This window comes from Ahaetulla prasina, chromosome 2, assembly GCF_028640845.1.
Source record: "Ahaetulla prasina isolate Xishuangbanna chromosome 2, ASM2864084v1, whole genome shotgun sequence".
In the NCBI taxonomy this organism is placed as follows: Eukaryota; Metazoa; Chordata; class Lepidosauria; order Squamata; family Colubridae; genus Ahaetulla; species Ahaetulla prasina.
Window position 1 is genome coordinate 279946586 of NC_080540.1, and position 17788 is coordinate 279964373.

General features: G+C 42.8%; 1 protein-coding gene across 2 annotated transcripts in view; it reads right to left on the minus strand.

The window, feature by feature from the left end:
* Window positions 1–13665, minus strand: part of IL7R (interleukin 7 receptor) — a 29093-nt gene extending 15428 nt beyond the window's left edge. The window contains exon 1 of one of the 2 annotated variants that reach the window (XM_058173306.1): window positions 13452–13665. Coding sequence is in view for 1 of the 2 variants with exons in the window: in XM_058173305.1 (XP_058029288.1) it covers window positions 3352–3451 (100 nt within the window). In the remaining variant the exon portion in view is untranslated. Of the gene's footprint in view, window positions 1–3351; window positions 3535–13451 lie in introns of those variants that run through there. The other variant, XM_058173305.1, reaches the window with a different exon arrangement.
* Between the last annotated feature and the right edge of the window lie 4123 nt (window positions 13666–17788).

Genomic DNA, 17788 nt, shown 5'->3' on the forward strand with positions numbered 1-17788 from the left:
GATTTATTATTTATTTATTTTATTTGTCACAACATTATATACAAGCATAAGCATGAAATAACTATACAATATATAAGCATATATATAACCATAAGTATGTAACAACATACTTATGTATGTTAGTAAGTTAATTAGTACTAGCAATAATAAAGGTTTCTTCCTGGATATTATGCTCCTATAAATTTATTTATTTATTTATTTATTTATTTATTTATTTATTTATTTATTTATTTATTTATTTTGTCACACAGTATATGTAAGCATAAGCATGAAATAACTATATAGTATATAAGCATATATATAAGTATGAGTATGTAATAACTATATTAATTGGATATAACGAAAGGAAACAATAGGACAGGAACGGTAGGCACTCTTGTGCTCTTATGCACGCCCCTTACAGACCTCTTAGGTATGGGGTGAGTCAGTGATGGGATTCAGCCAGTTCGCACCACTTCGAGAGAACCGGTTGTTAATTTTCTGAACAGTTTGGCAAACTAGTTGTTGGAAGAAATTATTAGGGCAGAGAACCGATTGTTAAATTACTTGAATCCCACCACTGGGTGAGGTCAATAGTAGACAGTTTTTGGTTGAAGCTTTGGGGATTTTGGGAAGAGACCACAGAGTCAGGTAGTGTATTCCAAGCATTAACAACTCTGTTACTGAAGTCATATTTTCTGCAATCAAGATTGGAGCCGTTAACATTAAGCTTAAATCTATTATGTGCTCGTGTATTATTGTAATTGAAGCTGAAGTAGACTTTGACAGGAAGGACATTGTAATAGATGATTCTACCAGATTTTCTATAAGAAATGCACCCACATACTATCCGAGACAAACCAGGTAGATGGATACATAAAACTCCCCACCACTAAAAGGCCTATTTTAAAAGTGTTGGCTAGGTTTGAAGCTCAGCACATTAAGAAAACCAATCATTATAACAAGGGTTAAAACAATCCATCACAACAATAGCTTATAATCACCCAAGGTTTTCTGGAACAACCAGAATTTCATAAACTCTAAGGCTTGGAACGGAAGTGATTTTAAGAAAAATATTCTTTCAGGGTGGGGATGGAGGGGGAAAGGGCTACTTGTAGGGCACCTGATGGTAACATTATATTAGAATAGGGATCATACTCTAGTGATCCCATACTACTGAAAGCATGGAGTTCTGAAGATACATTCAGCTAAGCTACACAAGACATTAAAGATGACAATCAGTAAGTGGTGGTTTTCAACATTTTTTACTACCAGATCTGTGGGCATGGCTTGGTGGGCGTGACATGGCTTGGTGGGAATGGCATAGCTTGGTAGGTGTGGCAGGGGAAGGATACTGTAAAATCTCCATTCCCACCCCATTCCAGGGAAAGGATACTGTAAAATCTCCATTCCCTCCCCAATCCAGGGGAAGGTTACTGCAAAATCCCCATTTCCTCCCGATCAGCTGGGACTTGGGAGGCAGAGAATAGATGGAGGTGGGGCCAGTCAGAAGTTTTACTACTGAACTACTCAAAATTTCCGCTACCGGTTCTCCAGAACTGGTCAGAACCTGCTGAAACCCACCTCTGAACCAGTACCTTAAATCACACCTGGAAGTCCATTGCCAAACAGCTCAATTCTCACCGTTTTCATCCTACTAGTGTTACATGGGCAAAACAGAGTGTGGATAGCTTACTCAACTGCTACATTCTGGAGCAGCTGTCGCATCCATGTAGAGACATTGTAGTAATGCGTCTGGGATGTGACCCAGACATAAATGACCATGTACAAGGCAGTCATAACTGGTACATGAGATGAACTTGGGCAAAGGTCTTCTTGGCCACAGCTGCCAGATCCTGTTTGAACAGGAACCATGAGTTCAAAACAATCCCCAGTTTACCATAGCTCCAAATGAGGGGGTGTAACGCCATCCAGAAACCAATGATGGGATATCCTAGTCTCAGATGGTCTATGAAGCCAAAACCACTTGGACTTGTTGTGATTAAATCTGAGTTTATTCCTCCCAATCCAAAAGCTAGCAGGCTCCTGGCACTTGGACAGCACATGGCCTATTCAGCCTGGGGCTGTACAAATGTATATCATTAGCATAACAGATGAAATGTGACCCATGTCAATGGATGAGAGCCCCCTCCCCCCATTCATGTGGATATTAAATAGAGAATTGAGCTGAGACTTCACCCCACAACAGAGGCCTTAGAACTCCCATATCTCCACTAGAAACTGTCCCACATGGCGGCTATAAAATAGAGCTTCTTATTACCAATACCCAGAAACAGCTGAGGATTAATTTTACAAATAATCTCAGCTTGATTTCTGTCGTTATTACTTTGTTAACTGCCAAGGAGGTGAAGGAGAAAGCAGGAGAGAAGAAGAAAGAGGAGGGTGTTTTTTAAAGTTTTTCATTGTCTGTTTTATGAATTAAATGTATTGTGCTTGGCTTTAAGAACTGGGCATTCTGTCTAATTACCATGTAATTTGCTAAATATAACCCTACAGGGGAGATTTTTCAGAAAAGGGAACATACGTCTCCAGCTTGCAACTTGCCTTTTCATAAAACCCCTTTGCACAGGGCCTTGTCTGAAATTAATTAAGAATTCTGTATACAAAAAAGGTTTCTTGTGCCTGCATAGTTCATTAATTGTGTATGACGTGATGCCCTTATAAACATTTGGTGAGCCTCCCCATTGCAGAGAGAGACATAATGTTGTATTTTTCAAAGTAAATTTCTCATCCTAGTCCAAGAAAAATAAACGTTAAAGTACCCAGATTAAGTGCACATCCCTAATTAAAGACAAAATGCTTATTGCTTCCTCCACCCATTGTCCTTGATCATCTTAATAAGATTAGTAAGGGTCTGAAAGAATAGGACACACAACTGAATACTGAATTATTCTAGTTCTTGCTGTGTACTAGAATTTATTTTTTATTTAGCAGCATTTTTTAGCTGGTGGCTTGAACCTTTTTAAAAATGCTCATTTATAAAATAACAATAATAAAATCTAAGCCTACCTTACTTTTTGTTGGCAAAATCCAGGAAAACAAGCACCAGCTTTATATTCTGAAAGAAAAATTAACTCTGTGCTATATTTCTAATAAATGTTGATTGAGGGTTAGAACACCAGAGCCTACATCTGATAGCCGTGTAGCAGTTTGTGATATCTATATACACTCTTTGTAAGCTAAACTAAAAATAAAAGTATACAATAAATTAGTACATCAAGGTGGCAGGATATTTGTCTTTCAAAATACATAATGATAACAAGATTCAAGATTCTTTGCATTACATATTTGGAAAGTTTCACATCCCTTGTTTGGAATTTTTGCGAGAAGGAAAAAGTTGGAGTGACTTACCATATCCTACAGATGTTTCCGACCCAGAGCCACTTTCTGAAGAAGTAAAAGGAAGGAAGATGAAAAAGTAGGTGTACACAATCAGATTTGGCTTTGCCATCTTCTCAAGTTCACATTTTTTTTCTACCTTGCAGGAGGAGAAGAGAAACTAAATCTGAGAAACATCAGCTTGCATTGTGACTTTATAACTCCTTCTAGAGTGCACTCATCAATAAAGTAACCACAGGCAACGGGAAGTAAAAACATTCAGACAAGTAGGCAGGGGGTGAAACAGGAAACCTACCCCAAAAAGTGCTTGTGGAGGAGTGAACTAAGATCAAAGGATACTACTATGGTCTGTGTCGTCTTAAGTGCTATGAAAAATGCTTGTTCTCCTCATTCAACTTCTCTGGACTGAAGTTCCCATCTTAGTTCCATTGAGATAGAACTAAGATTTACTATCAGTTACGCAAATCTATAAACTTCATTTCCTCATTCATTCTCTCTCTCTCTCTCCCCTCTCTCTCTCTCTCTCCCCCCCCTCCCTCCCCCTCCCTCTCCTCTCCTCTCCTCTCCCTCCCTCCTTCTCTTCCTCTCTCTCATTTAATTTTGAGGTTTTTCTATCTCATCCCTGAAGAAAGTGGCAACGTTTGGTTACGGACTTCCTCCTATGGTTGTTAAATATCAGCAATGTTTAGGGAAAAAAGACCTATTTCATCCAAAGTCTATGTCAAGGTTCCGACTAACAAGCTCAAGCAAATCAGAACTCTGAGGCTTGGCTCCTTCAGTGGCAAAGCTTCAATGGAAAACCAAATCTAAATCTTTCCCGCTGTTTCAGTATAATTAAACTAGGAAATAACCCCAAGTGTCATAGGTTGCATTGGCCAATTGGGTTAATTGGTGAGCTCTTCAGGCACTCCTTCCCCAACCTTATCTGTTGCCAGGGGTAAAATGCTACCGGTTCGGACTGTTTCGACCGAACCGGTAGCGATAGTGGCAAGTGGTTCGAAGAACCAGTAGCGACGGCAGCATGAGGTTCCGCCCAACTGCCCAGTCATTGTTACTTCCTGGTTTTAACCTGTTTTTTACCCTCTCCGCATGCGCAGAAGGGTTTGCACACGTGCAGAGGGTCTGCGCCCACACATGACCAAACCGGTAGGGAAGGTAAATAGATTTCACCCCGGCTTTGTTCTCATGAGAAAGCTCTTTGCTTTGCCTAGTAATGCATTCCAACCTCCTTCCCCCACCTTCCCCTTCTGTGTGGCAACTAAGGAACAGAAAGATGGCTGCGGCCAGGTTCAAGTTTGAAGTCGACAGTTTAGTTAACTAGGCAAGCATTTGAACCCAGTAGATCCATACAAAACCCTCACTTTTGAATGTTTTGGGGTTCCCTCTACCCCCATTGGTTTGTTTGTTTTTAAATCTCAAGTTCTTTCCACCGATCTTGAACATGCATTTGCAAATGTTTGCTATGCTTTCTTAGAGTGAAGGAAAGAGCAGCTTCTACCATATCAACTCCCACATGAGACAGGCAGCCCAGAAGGCCCATCAGTAGAATGTATGTAGGACTCATGAGAGACAGAGTGGCCCAATTCTTTTTTCTCCCTGTCTGCATTGATTTAGTTGGCAATTTGAAGGAGAGTTTGCTACATTGAAGTCAAATAATACAGCTGTACTTATGTTCAAATCAGTGGGAGATTATCTCTTCTTCTCCAAAAGTGGGAAGGTCAAAAAGTAGTTCTCATATCTACTATATCTGTAGTGTCCTTTAGTGCATTCAGTTGAACACCTGGACACCATACCCACATGATCTTCTTTACTGGATCTAGGAAGTTGTCTATGGAGCTTCTCAATCAACCAGATCACGGTTGCATCAAAGATGCTTTTCCAAAAGGTAACAGGACTGTCTTGGCTTTTTCCTTGAAAACGTTTTGCTTCTCATCCAAGAAGTGGAACTGGAGAAGCTAAACCAGCTTGGCTTATCATCTGTAGACCAGAACTTTGTGAGGAAGGCTTAAAAGACAACAATGATTGCTTTTTTCTCCTTCACAGGCTGTTTCGTAATCTTTCCTGTCAGTCAAATAAACGACAGGTCTTCAGGGCAATCAAATAATGGGCAGGGTTTCAGAAAGAAAACAGTTTCTCACTGAAATTTTTAAAATCCTTTTTACCTAGGGTTTTTTTTGGTTAATGTTTATAATGTTTTAAATTTGAAGGCTTACTGTTTTTAATGTGTCAACAATGTCACTGTTTTGTATTGTTGTTTTACTGTGCTATAAGCCATCCAGAATCACTTGACAATGGAACAAGAGACATATAAATTTAATAAATAAATAAACGACTACTACTTCTAAAACTAAAATCCTATGGCATTTCCGGACCCCTCCATAATTGGATAACTGCATTCCTGTCAAATAGACAAGTGGTCAAAATAGGGAGCACCCTATCAAATCCTGCACCTGTTAATAGCGGTGTCCCCCAAAGCAGTGTTCTAGGACCATTACTCTTCATGCTATACATAAATGACCTTTGTGATCATATTATAAGTAACTGTGTTCTCTTCGCCGATGTTGTAAACTATTTAACACCACCAACAATCCTGCTACCCTTCAAAAAGACCTTTACTTTGTGTCGGAATGGTCAAAAAATTGGCAACTCCAAATCTCAACCAACAAATGCTTTGTCTTACACACTGGCAAAAGGAATCAGAACACAAAATACAAACTGAGTGGACATGACCTTGTAGATGACCCTCACTCTCTCAAGGACCTTGGAGTACTCATATCAAATGATCTAAGTGTGAAAGCCCACTGTAACAACATTGCCAAAAAGGCATTAAGGGTTGTAAACCTAATCTTGCATAGCTTCTTCTCCGGTAATATTACACTACTAACCAGAGCATACAAAATATTTGCTAGACCAATTCTCGAATACAGGTTGTCTGTCTGGAACCCGCACTGCATATCAGGCATTAATACAATTGAACGTGTCCAAAAATATTTCACAAGAAGAGTCAACAGAGTGGTCAATGTCTGGAATGCACTACCTGATTCTATGGTTTCATCCCCAAACCCCCAAACTTTTAATCATAGACTGGCTACTGTTGACCTCACCCCATTCCTAAGAGGTCTCTAAGGGGTGTGCATAAGAGCACCAGCGTGCCTACCGTCCCTGTCCTAATGTTCCCTTTAATTGTATTCATTTTATGTATTCAATTCATGCTTATATATATTATCTAATACATACTTGACAAATAAATAAATAAATAAAATAAATGATCACTTCTTTCCAACATTTCACAGGTAGTCCTTGACCTATGACCATAATTGGCATAAGAATTTCTGTGGTTAAGTAAAGTGGTTGTTAAGCGAGTCATGTCAATTTTACAGACTTTTTTTTTTTTGCCATGGTTGTTAAGTAAATCATTACCGTTGTTAAGAAACTCACCCGGTCAATGGAGCAAATCCAGCTTTCCCCATTGACTTTGCTTGTCAGAAGCCAGCTAGAAGATTCCATATAGTAATCACATGATTCTGGGACTCTGCCACCATCTTAAAAACATGCCAGTTGTCAGGTGCCCAAATTATGATCACATGATGATAGGAATGATGCAATGGTCGTAAGTGTAAGGGCCAGCCGTAAGCCACCTTTTTCAGTGCCGTTGTAACTTTGAACTGTTGCTAATTGAACAGTGAGTTGAGGTTGAGGCTAAGTTGAGGTTTATCTATATATGCTTGCTTGGCCAGAAATAAGTATGTGGTCCTCTTTTTCCCAGGAAGAAAGCAATCATAGATAGGGCAGGGTAGTAAGATGTCTGTTGTGACTCGTCCTCCCTCCTCTCCTCAGCCGGGCCCCTCCCGTCTCCAACTGGGTCTTTTATCAGACTCCGAGTCTGATAATGAAGATGAACAGCCTATCATGCCTCCAGCCCCTGGCCCTGGCCCCATGCCCAGAGTGGATGCCAGGAGTGAACGAACAAGCCCGATAAACCTCACTCATACGGCGTGTTCCTTTGGCTCAGCCGTCAGAGGAAGCCAGCCAGGTGCTGGAATTACTGACAGCAGATCCAGCTGAAAACAATTCAAAGTGGGAGGACCCTCGCTTCTGGAGATCTGAGAGGCGATGCCAGCAGAAGGAAGGGTGGGGCAGGCCTGGATAAATGCTGAGTCATGGAGCCACACCCCACAGCCTATATAAAGGCCCTGCTTTTGGCATTCCAACCTTGAGTCAATCAAAGTCTTATCAAGTTTGCTGATACCGGACCCTATCGCTGAAGTCACAACTTGGACTCCTGCCTGCCCTGATAAACCTCAAAGGGACTTGGCAAGCTGCAAAGGCTTCGTTGCCAAGTTTGCCATGGATTTCCTTGACTCGTTCGTCGGAGTGGGGGGTGGGACATGACAATGTCCTTCTCATAGTCCTTCAGAGCTTTAGCTTCAAAGCTTAACAATTGTTTTAGAAGCTTCACAAGCTTTATAAAGCTCAATGATAGCTTTAGGAACTTCATAATAAAGATAGAAAAATTATGTGCAACATGTAGCTTTGTCCTCATAAATAAAGTAATGTAACATATTTAATAAGGACATAAAAAAAACTCTGCAGGATTTATTTACCCAATCTCTCATTCTCTTGGTACAGATTTGAGACTGCTTATGCAGCACATGTGGGCTTGTGACACACATTTACCTGTGGTTTGTAATACTGCTTACAATTACTTAATCTGAAGAACCACAGGGCTGGAAATGTTAACTAAAGCAAATCAGTGTATGGGGCCCACATTTTTCATCTGAACCAGATTTTTGTAGTTTTTTTTTTTCATGATCTGATCAGAAAAGTTTTCTTTAAGTCCTAACTGCCAGTCCAAATACATCAATGTAGCTGATTATTTTAAATCAACAAGGTCGATTTCACGGTCTCTGAAGTAACGAGGCTGGAGACCAGGGTAGTGACAACAGCTCTTTAATATAGGGTGAACCCAGCAACAGGCTGGGGGAAAAACCTCTCCTTTTATACAGTTCTGCTGGAGGCTTCGTCCAATCAGCAACGTGCTGATTTCCCGCTCAATTATTTAAAGGTACAAACATGAATACATAACACTCCTCCCCTCCCAGAAAACACTTTGCCTCTATTTACATTTTATTTACATGTCCTTATTCGACGTAGTCACGCAAATAACCTGGGCGTCTCCTAGTTCTTTCAGACCTGCGCGGTTCAGTTCTGGGTGGTGTTTTGAGCTGGTCGGAGGGGCTGTTTTCTCCTCCCAGCTCTTTCTCTAGGCCAACGGGCCCTGGATTATTTGCAGACTCTTTTTCTTGGCCATCCGGCCTTGGATTACTTTTGTGATTTTCCCTGCCGATTCCTCGAACCTGATGGCGTCGCTGGACCTCCGGGACCTCAGCTAAGTCTTGCGCCTCCGGGTTATGGTCAGCTGTGGGTTCAAATAAGGATTGGTCACTATCTGTCTCGTTTGGTTCGGGTTGCTCTGTTATTCGTTTCCTTATCTGATCTATGTGGCGCCTCCATACTCGGTTGTCTTGTAACTCGACCAAGTATGACTTTGGACCGGTCGCTTTTATGATTTGCCCTGCGAGCCAGCTTGGGCCGTCCCCATAGTTGCGGGCCCACACTCTGTCGCCTATACCCATTCCTCTCGTTTTTTCTATTTCCCCCTGGTAACCCTCTGGTGTGTAATGGGGATTCAAACGGTCAAGTGGGCACCGGAGCTTCCGACCCATCAAGAGTTCGGCTGGGCTTCTGCCTGTAGCAGTGCTTGGGGTTCTGTGCTGAATGGCCAGAAAGAAATCTACCTTTGCTTGCCAGTCTCCTGGCTTGAGTCTGGACAATGCCTCCTTAGCGCTCCGGACGGAACGCTCTGCAAGGCCATTCGACGCAGGGTGGAAAGGCGCGGAGAGGGCATGGCGGATGCCCTCCTCTGCCAAGTATTCCTCAAACTGGGCTGCCGTGAATTGCGGGCCATTGTCGGACACTAGAGTGTCAGGCAACCCGTGGGTTGCGAATAGGTGGCGCAGGGCTGCGATTACTGCCTCGGCCGTAGTGGATTTCATAAGTACGATTTCTAACCATTTAGAGAATGCGTCGACAACCACTAGGAAGGTTTGGCCGTGGAAGGGCCCAGCAAAATCAATGTGGATTCTTGACCAAGGCCCTTGGGGTTTTTCCCATTCCCTGACTGGGGCCGTTGGTGGTAGAGGTCTGGACTCTTGGCAAGCCTGGCATTTCCCTACCCTCTCAGCAATTTCTGAATCCATGAGTGGCCACCACACATAGCTTCTTGCTAGCCCCTTCATCCTTACGATCCCTGGGTGACCCTCGTGGAGGAGGTCCAATACCTTTTCCCTTAATTTATCCGGAATCACCACACGATCACCCCATAATAGGCACCCCCCTTGAGCCGAGAGCTCATCACGCTTTTTAACAAATTCCTTAAACCTTTCGCCCGGCGCAGCGGGCCACCCTCTTTGTACCCATCCGAGTACAGTCCTTATCACAATGTCCCGGTATGATGCCCGAGCCACCTCCTTAGAGGTGACTGGGCCTGAGTCCAAAGAGTCAATCAGCAGGACAGGCGTCCCCGGGGTGGGGTCTTCGATCGCCTCTGGTAGTGGGCATCTGCTTAAAGCGTCCGCATGCCCCACTTCTTTTCCTGGCCGATGCTGCAGCTTGTACGAATAAGCGGCTAAGAAAATAGTCCATCAAGTCAATCGTGGCGAAAGTGCCACAGGCGTTGGGCGGTCTCCTGCCAGTATTCCTAACAGCGGTCTGTGGTCAGTCACAATTTCAAAATCCCGCCCAAATACATATTCGTGGAATTTCTTCACCCCTGACACAATTGCTAGCGCTTCTTTATCTAACTGACTATAGTTCCTTTCTGGGGGGGACATTGTTCTAGAGTAGAAGGCTATAGGGGCTTCTGTGCCGTTTGGAAGTCTGTGGCTGAGCACAGCCCCCACCCCGTAAGGGGAGGCATCGCAAACCAGCACTAGGGGCAATGAGTTATGATATTGGATGAGCAGGCTATCGCTTGAAAGCAGGTTTTTCACTGTTTCAAAAGCCCTACTTTCCGACTTTCCCCAAGACCAAACAGTATTTTTTCCTAGAAGTTTGTGCAGCGGTTCAGCAACGGTCGCTTTGTTTTTTAAAAAAACCGCGTAAAAATTCACTAACCCCAGGAATGCCTGCAGCTCTGCTTTGTTTTTGGGCGCTGGAGCCTTTCTGATTGCCTTGACTTTGCTCTCAGTGGGGTGAATTCCCTTCTTGTCTATACGGTAGCCCAAGAATTCGACGTACTCGACCCCTATGTGGCATTTGTTTGCTTTTACCTTTAGTCCGGCTGCCCGGAAAATGCCCAGAACCTTTCTTAATCGCTCCCCCAGTTCCTCTACGTTTTCCGCTGATATTAAGACATCATCGAAGTAGGGAACTACCCCTGGGAGCCCTTGCAGGAGTCGTTCCATTAAGTTTTGGAACAACCCCGGTGCCACACTCACCCCAAATTGCAGTCGGGTGCATCTGAAGGTACCCCTGTGAGTTACAATCGTTTGGGCTTCGGCTGTGTTGGCGTCTACGGGCAATTGTTGGTAGGCTTGGGCCAAGTCTAACTTTGCAAAGACCTGCCCTTGCCCCAAAGAGTGCAGTAAGTGTTGCACCACGGGAACCGGGTAAGCGCTTTTCTGTAAGGCTTTGTTTAGCGTCGCCTTGTAGTCAGCGCAAATTCTAATTGACCCATCTGGTTTTATGGGTGTGACGATTGGCGTCTCCCACTTTGCGTGATCGACTGGTACCAAAATTCCCTGATTTATGAGCTTATCTAGCTCCTTGTCAATTTTTGGCTTAAGGGCAAAAGGGACTCTCCTCGCCTTTAGCCTAATGGGAGCTACCTGGGGGTCTAAATTGAAGGAAATAGGGGTCCCCTTGTACTTGCCCAGGCAGTCCTTGAAGACATCTTCGAACTCGTTCAAGAGTATGTCTTTCAGGTTGCAGTCACTTCTGTAGATGCCGGTCACTCCCATGCCCAGTGCGCGAAACCAGTCTAGTCCTAGCAACCAGGCAGAGTCCCTCGACGATTGTGATGGGCAGGGTCTTCTTGTGAGGTCCGTACTCGACGCGGACGGAGGTGGTCCCTCGAACAGGGATTCGATTTCCCTGGTAATCGTGGACCCGTAACCGTTGGGATTGCAGGTGGCGCTTCGCGACTGAAGGCAGTGACTTCACCAAAGTGTCCCAGGACATGATGGTGGTGGCTGTCCCCGGGTGCACTTCGCGTCGGGACCTTACTCCCTCTATTTTAGGTTTGGTGAAGATCTTCTTCTCCACTCGGGTTGAGGCGCGGCCTATAACTACAGTCGTTTGGTTCGAATTCGCGCCTTTCTTATTTGAGCCAATCGCGGGTCGCCTTTCCGATCCCGCGCTCTGATTGGCCGATTTAAATTTTCGGCGGGAAGGTTGGGGAGCTCGACAGACTTGAGCTAGGTGCCCCTTCTTTCCACACCGCCGACATGTTGCGTCCTTAAACTTGCAGCGTTGGCGCTGGTGTTGACCTCCGCAGCTTCCGCATTCGTCTCGGTCCTCTTTGTCGCGCTGGTTCGGCAGACCCCTTCCTCACCCTCACCGCCACCGTCGGATTCGGTCTGAATCTCCTCCTGGTGCACTGGAGCCGGCTTTGTGCTCGCCTTTGGTGGGGGAGGCTTTTGCAATGTCTCCGCCGCTTGGGTGGACATTTCATGTGCTCTGGCTTCATCCAGAGCGTTGGCCAGTGTTAGGTTGCTCTTCGCTAGCAGCCGGCGCCGCAAACGGATGTCTTTGACCCCTCGGATGAGTTGCTCGAGCAGCACCTCGCCCAGGTCTCGGTATCCGCAGTCCTTGACGCCTTCCTTAGGGCGCCATGTAGTCACCAATGGACTCGCCTCCATCTGCCTTCGCTCGAATTCAAACCGCCGCACGTATTTGGACGGTGTGGGTGCGGCGGTTCTTTAATAGGGTTTGCAGAGTTGGCCACGATACCGATTGTATCGGCGTTGGCTCTGCCAGGGCTTCCGCAATATCGATGACCTCCGACCACAGTGGCTTAAGAAATAAGCCCTTTTGCGGTTATCTGGAACTCCTGCAGTTCGTTGGCTTTAGAAAGCTTTCAAACGGGTCATATCGTTCCCCATTTCTCTCTGGCTGGGTCAAACGGTGCGGGCGGAGTGTAACTGGCCATCTCCGCGTTTTCTGCCCTGAATTGCTGGGTTCGGTTCTATCGTGCGTGCTTCAGCTCGGTTCTGGTTCTCCTTAGCCTCGAGATCCCACCTTCGTCGCCAATGTTAAGTTCTGGAAGTAACGAGGCTGGAGACCAGGGTAGTGACAACAGCTCTTTAATATAGGGTGAACCCAGCAACAGGCTGGGGGAAAAACCTCTCCTTTTATACAGTTCTGCTGGAGGCTTCGTCCAATCAGCAACGTGCTGATTTCCCGCTCAATTATTTAAAGGTACAAACATGAATACATAACAAGATTATTTTTGTCTTTAGGCTTCATTTTTTTTTCTCCTTTTCCCTTCAGCTGTACATTCCCAATCCATGCTCCTTTGGCATCACTCATTCAGAGAAGTCATGTCCACAGGAGTGTCTTCAAGGAAAAAGGTTGATCAACAAATTGAGGCAGCAGATGCAATCAAAACCCTAATCCTTTCAATGTGTATATCATGCCACACATTTAAAAAAGATGCATTTAATTGTGAGGTCATAACTTTAAAAAAAAAACAACACACTCCTCCCTGCTCCTGAAATGGTGGTTCCTTCATGATGTTACTTGGAGCAAGCCAGGGTAGATATACTTCCCTTCATCACAGTCTTGTTTTAACTTCTCAAACAGTGAAATTTACCCCATATGAGGCGCCTCAAAAGTTAGAGATCCAAAAAAGAATGGCATTAGCATGCATTTATTATATCAAAAAATTGGAACTGCTTGTTCTGCAGAGAAAGCAGCTTTAACCTTGCCATTTTTATTACGCCATTGCATTTGGGCCTGGCTACAAACACTACGTTGCTATCCAGATATTAATATAATCCAGTTTGATATTCATTTCGGAGAGAAAATTTGTAGTTTGGTAACCAGCATACCTTCTAGATTTAATTTTCAGATGATAACAGTTGATGGGGAAGCACAAAGTCCATGTTGCTGTTCCTAACTCAGGATCAACCTTTAAAGTAGGATTCAGACAGGAAGATGACATCAGAAGTAATTGGAGGCACAAGAAAACTCGGATTAGTTTCTAGTCTCTGGGCTGAATGCTTACTGTTTTTACAAAAGGTCCTGAAATAAAACAGGATTTTCATTCAGATACCAGAAATTTTTTCCCCTCTAGGAACTACATATTTATTTCTTAATTTTTGTCAGCCCTTAAGGATTTTATGGTATACCCTACGTCCCATTGACATCGTGAATGAGCAGGAATTTTGCTTTCTCCCCACACACACAAAAGTAGGTGTGTTAAGCCTCCCAAAGATTTAATGTATGTATTATAAGCCCCATATTCTTTTTTCTTATTACAAGAAATTAAGAAAAAACCCTACCCTCTTCAAAGACCATTTTCTGAGGATAAAATCTTGATGAAATTCAACAGCTGCAAAACTTGGCTGATACATGTACTGTAGGTAGATCTTTGGCTGCATATTGTCTGTTTTTGTGCAATGAACCTGTTCAGTTTATGCAGACAATCATTAGATAATTGAACTGTAATAGTAGATTTAAACAAGGGCTAGAAAAATGATCAGTAACACAGGGAGGGGCCTAAGCAGTGGTGGGTTTTAAATTTTTTTACTACCGGTTCTGTGGGCGTGGCTTGGTGGGCGTGGCAGGGGAAGGATACTGTAAAATCTCCATTCCCATCCCACTCCAGGGGAAGGTTATTTCCAAATCCCCATTTCATCCCAATCAGCTGAGACTTGGGAGGCAGAGAATAGATGGGGCGGGGCCAGTCAGAATTTTTACTACCGGTTCTCCAAACTACTCAAAATTTCTGCTACCGGTTCTCCAGAACTGGTCAGAACCTGCTAAACCCACCTTTGGCCTAAAGCATGGCACATAGGTAATTTTAACTCTGTACACAATGCCCCTATAAGAAAGCCATTTTACCTGGCATTGTGTGATATTGTGTGCTCCAAAATAAAACTTATTTGGTTTGAAAATGCCTTTATTGGAGTTGCTGCAGCAAGAAAATAAGCTTTGTAAAACCATATGGGTTGTGACATTGGGAGAATGAAGATGGAGGGAAGCAGAATATAATCTAGATGATAAACCCCCTATGCCATTCTCTATTTTTATATTTTTATTTGTACTTATTTTAATATTTTTATTTGTACTTCAGTGCTTCTGAGCTGTGGTAACTATCACTATATCTGCCCCCTCAGAATAAATAAGTAATCTGATTTTAAAGTCCTGGGTGGTCCCACATGAAATTGTAATTGATTTGCCTTTAATAAGAGGAGAAAAGAGTTGGTAGATGCAGTTGCTAGATCAGCTCATACTTTTCACATCTTGATGGTAATAAGATAGATGAAGAAGGATGTTGAGGTTTCAACACTGATGAAGGGTTGTAATAGTTGTGGCTGTCTAGAAGTAGCTCTTAGTTTAAGGTGAAGTGGTTATTCTGAAATGTGTAAAATGATACATATGCTTACTGAAAATGAATATATAAAATTCCACTGTACATATCACACGTAACACAGCAATATGCAAACACAAGGAAATGTCACTTCATCCAAGAGATTAACTTTCAGTATCAATACCTAAACAGTGCTTCTTAAACTTTACAGACATGTGATTGTCAACTCCCAGAATTCCCCAGCCAGAATGTTGGTTTTGGAATTTTGAGAGTTGAGTCCATACATCTTAATTTGCTAAGGTTGACAAACACTGTCCTAGACTTGTACAACCTGCTAGTTATATGACCCTATAGGTCAGGACTGTCAAACTTGCAGCCTACGGGCCAGATGCATCACTCTCTGGCCAAGCCCATGCCCGGTTTAGCAAAGGGGGGGGGGAATTGTGATATGTCACGTGACAACGTTGTGACAATGTGAGTTTGACACCCCTATATAGGGAGTTTATGGCTTTTCAGATGTTAATATGCAATTATGATCATCACATATATTAGCTTATATTGGCTGGGATGTCTAGACATGCTCATTCAAAAACATTTGGAATCTGAAATCCCCTAACTTAAATCACAAACAAACTTTTATTGTTCCAGGATATTCTTCTTCGGGAGATAGGGCGGTATATAAATTTGATAAATAAATAAATAAATAAAAAAATATTGTTGGGTAACCTTTTTTATTTTCTTTTATTATTCTATATAGTTCATGCCATACAATTTGCTTTTACAGGAAGATCAATATATTATTTATTTTAAATTTTAGATTTTTTAAAATCCTACCTTTATTATTTTTATAAATAACTCGAGGCAGCAAACATATTAATACATCTTCCTCCTCCTATTTGCTCCACAGCAACAATCCTGTGAGGTAAATTGGGCTGAGAGAGCGGCTAGTACAAAGTCACTCAGCTAGCTTTCAAGCCAATGGCAACAGAAAAACTCACAATCTCCTTGTTTCTAGCCTGTTGCATTAACTACTAGATCAAATTGGCTCTGCATAAGAAGAAATTCCTTTTGGCATAGAACTATCAGTCTGTCCTATGGAATGTATTTGACAATGAAGATATGGAATAAAATAAAAGTTAGGAAATAATAATCTGAATTAGAAAGTTGCAAAAAAAAATGAAATAATTAAAAAAAATAGAATTATATGAAAGCTCCATTTTACCCCACTTACAAAGCAGTATAAAAGCAAAGTCATACCACCCATAAAATGGCTTCATTAAGTCTAATCATATATCAATCATACATGGTGTCTGTAATTAGGCTATAGTATTTCTAGACTGCAGGGGATTTTCTTCCGATTTAGCAAGCTTGATACTAGAAAAATAATGGCATTGCTCGTGTTAAATGTTCGTATCGTTTGTCATTAATGTCCTCTCCTACAATGTACATTGTAAATGTGATGAGTATTTATTTGCAAAAATATTTAAATCCTAATGTTCCCCACTGAAAAATCCCATCTAGGTTTGCTTAGCGCATGAAATGGGCCTCGTCCTTTTAGACAATCTCAAGAATCAAAAGGAGGGACAATCTATAATGGAGAACCCAAAGGTGCTTTTTCAGGAGGAAACTGGATTTTCTTGTTTTTTCTTTTGAAGACGTTTCACTTCTCATCCAAGAAGCTTCTTCAGCTCTGACTGGATGGTGGGGAATGGAAGGATTTATATTCCATGATGACCAGCTGTCTGCAAGGAATATAAATCCTTCCATTCGCCACCATCCAGTCAGAGCTGAAGAAGCTTCTTAGATGAGAACTGAAACGTCTTCAAAAGAAAAAACAAGAAAGTCCAGTTGCCTCTTGAAAAAAAGCACCTTTGGGACAACCATGACCTGGATGACTGAGAATGTCTACAGACTATAATGGAGGAACCATCAAATTGTACTGTTTTGAACCCATGCCAGCAGGCTGGAGGAAGGACATTGTCAGGAAAAATATGCATGGCAGCTCTGAAACTGGAACTCTTCTCTTCACCATTCTGGGCAGGTGCGCAGGAAAGAGCTTTTTCCCAAAGCTATCTTGGTCAGTCCTTATACCCTGTTTTCCTGGTGTAGCTGTGGGGGACACCAGTAGAACAGCAAAACGAAGGATACTTTTTTTTGCCAACCAATCAAAAGTATGAGATAAGAGATCATACATTCTGTCTGCTATCTCCTTCTCCGTAACAGCATCCATAGCATTGTGCAGAAAAAACTGACTAGGTGGTTCAGTGGCTAAGACACTGAGCTTGTTGATCAGAAAGATTGGCAGCTTGAATCCCTAGTACAGGTCTCCTGCAAGAGCAGGGGGTTGGACTAGACCAGGGGTAGTCAACCTTTTTATACCTACCGCCCATTTTTGTATTTCTGTTAGTAGTAAAATTGTCTAACCGCCCACCAGTTCCACAGTAACGCACCATGTATCGTCCTCTGCGCATGCTTCTCACGCATCGTGGATTGGGTTGGGGGGGGCGCTGGCTACCAGCTCTGCTTGTCTGTTACAGCTGGGTGGTATGGGGGGAGATGCGCGAGCTATTCTGGCACGATGCTCTTTTGTTTGTGGTTACACTATAGCGCCATTTAGTTCCACTTATGTAACGTGAACTAAACTTATGCGTGGGCGATACAAATAGTATATTTTCAGAAATTTAAATTGTCACGGGGAATTTTATGAAAACCTAATGAAAATGTTTTTAAATAATGCTATGAAAGTTTTTTAAAAAGCCAATTAAATTAAAAAAAAGGAAAGTGCTTCAGTATCGGACAAAACCCTACCGACCAGCATGAAAGCTGGAACGCCCACTAGTGGGCGGTAGGGAC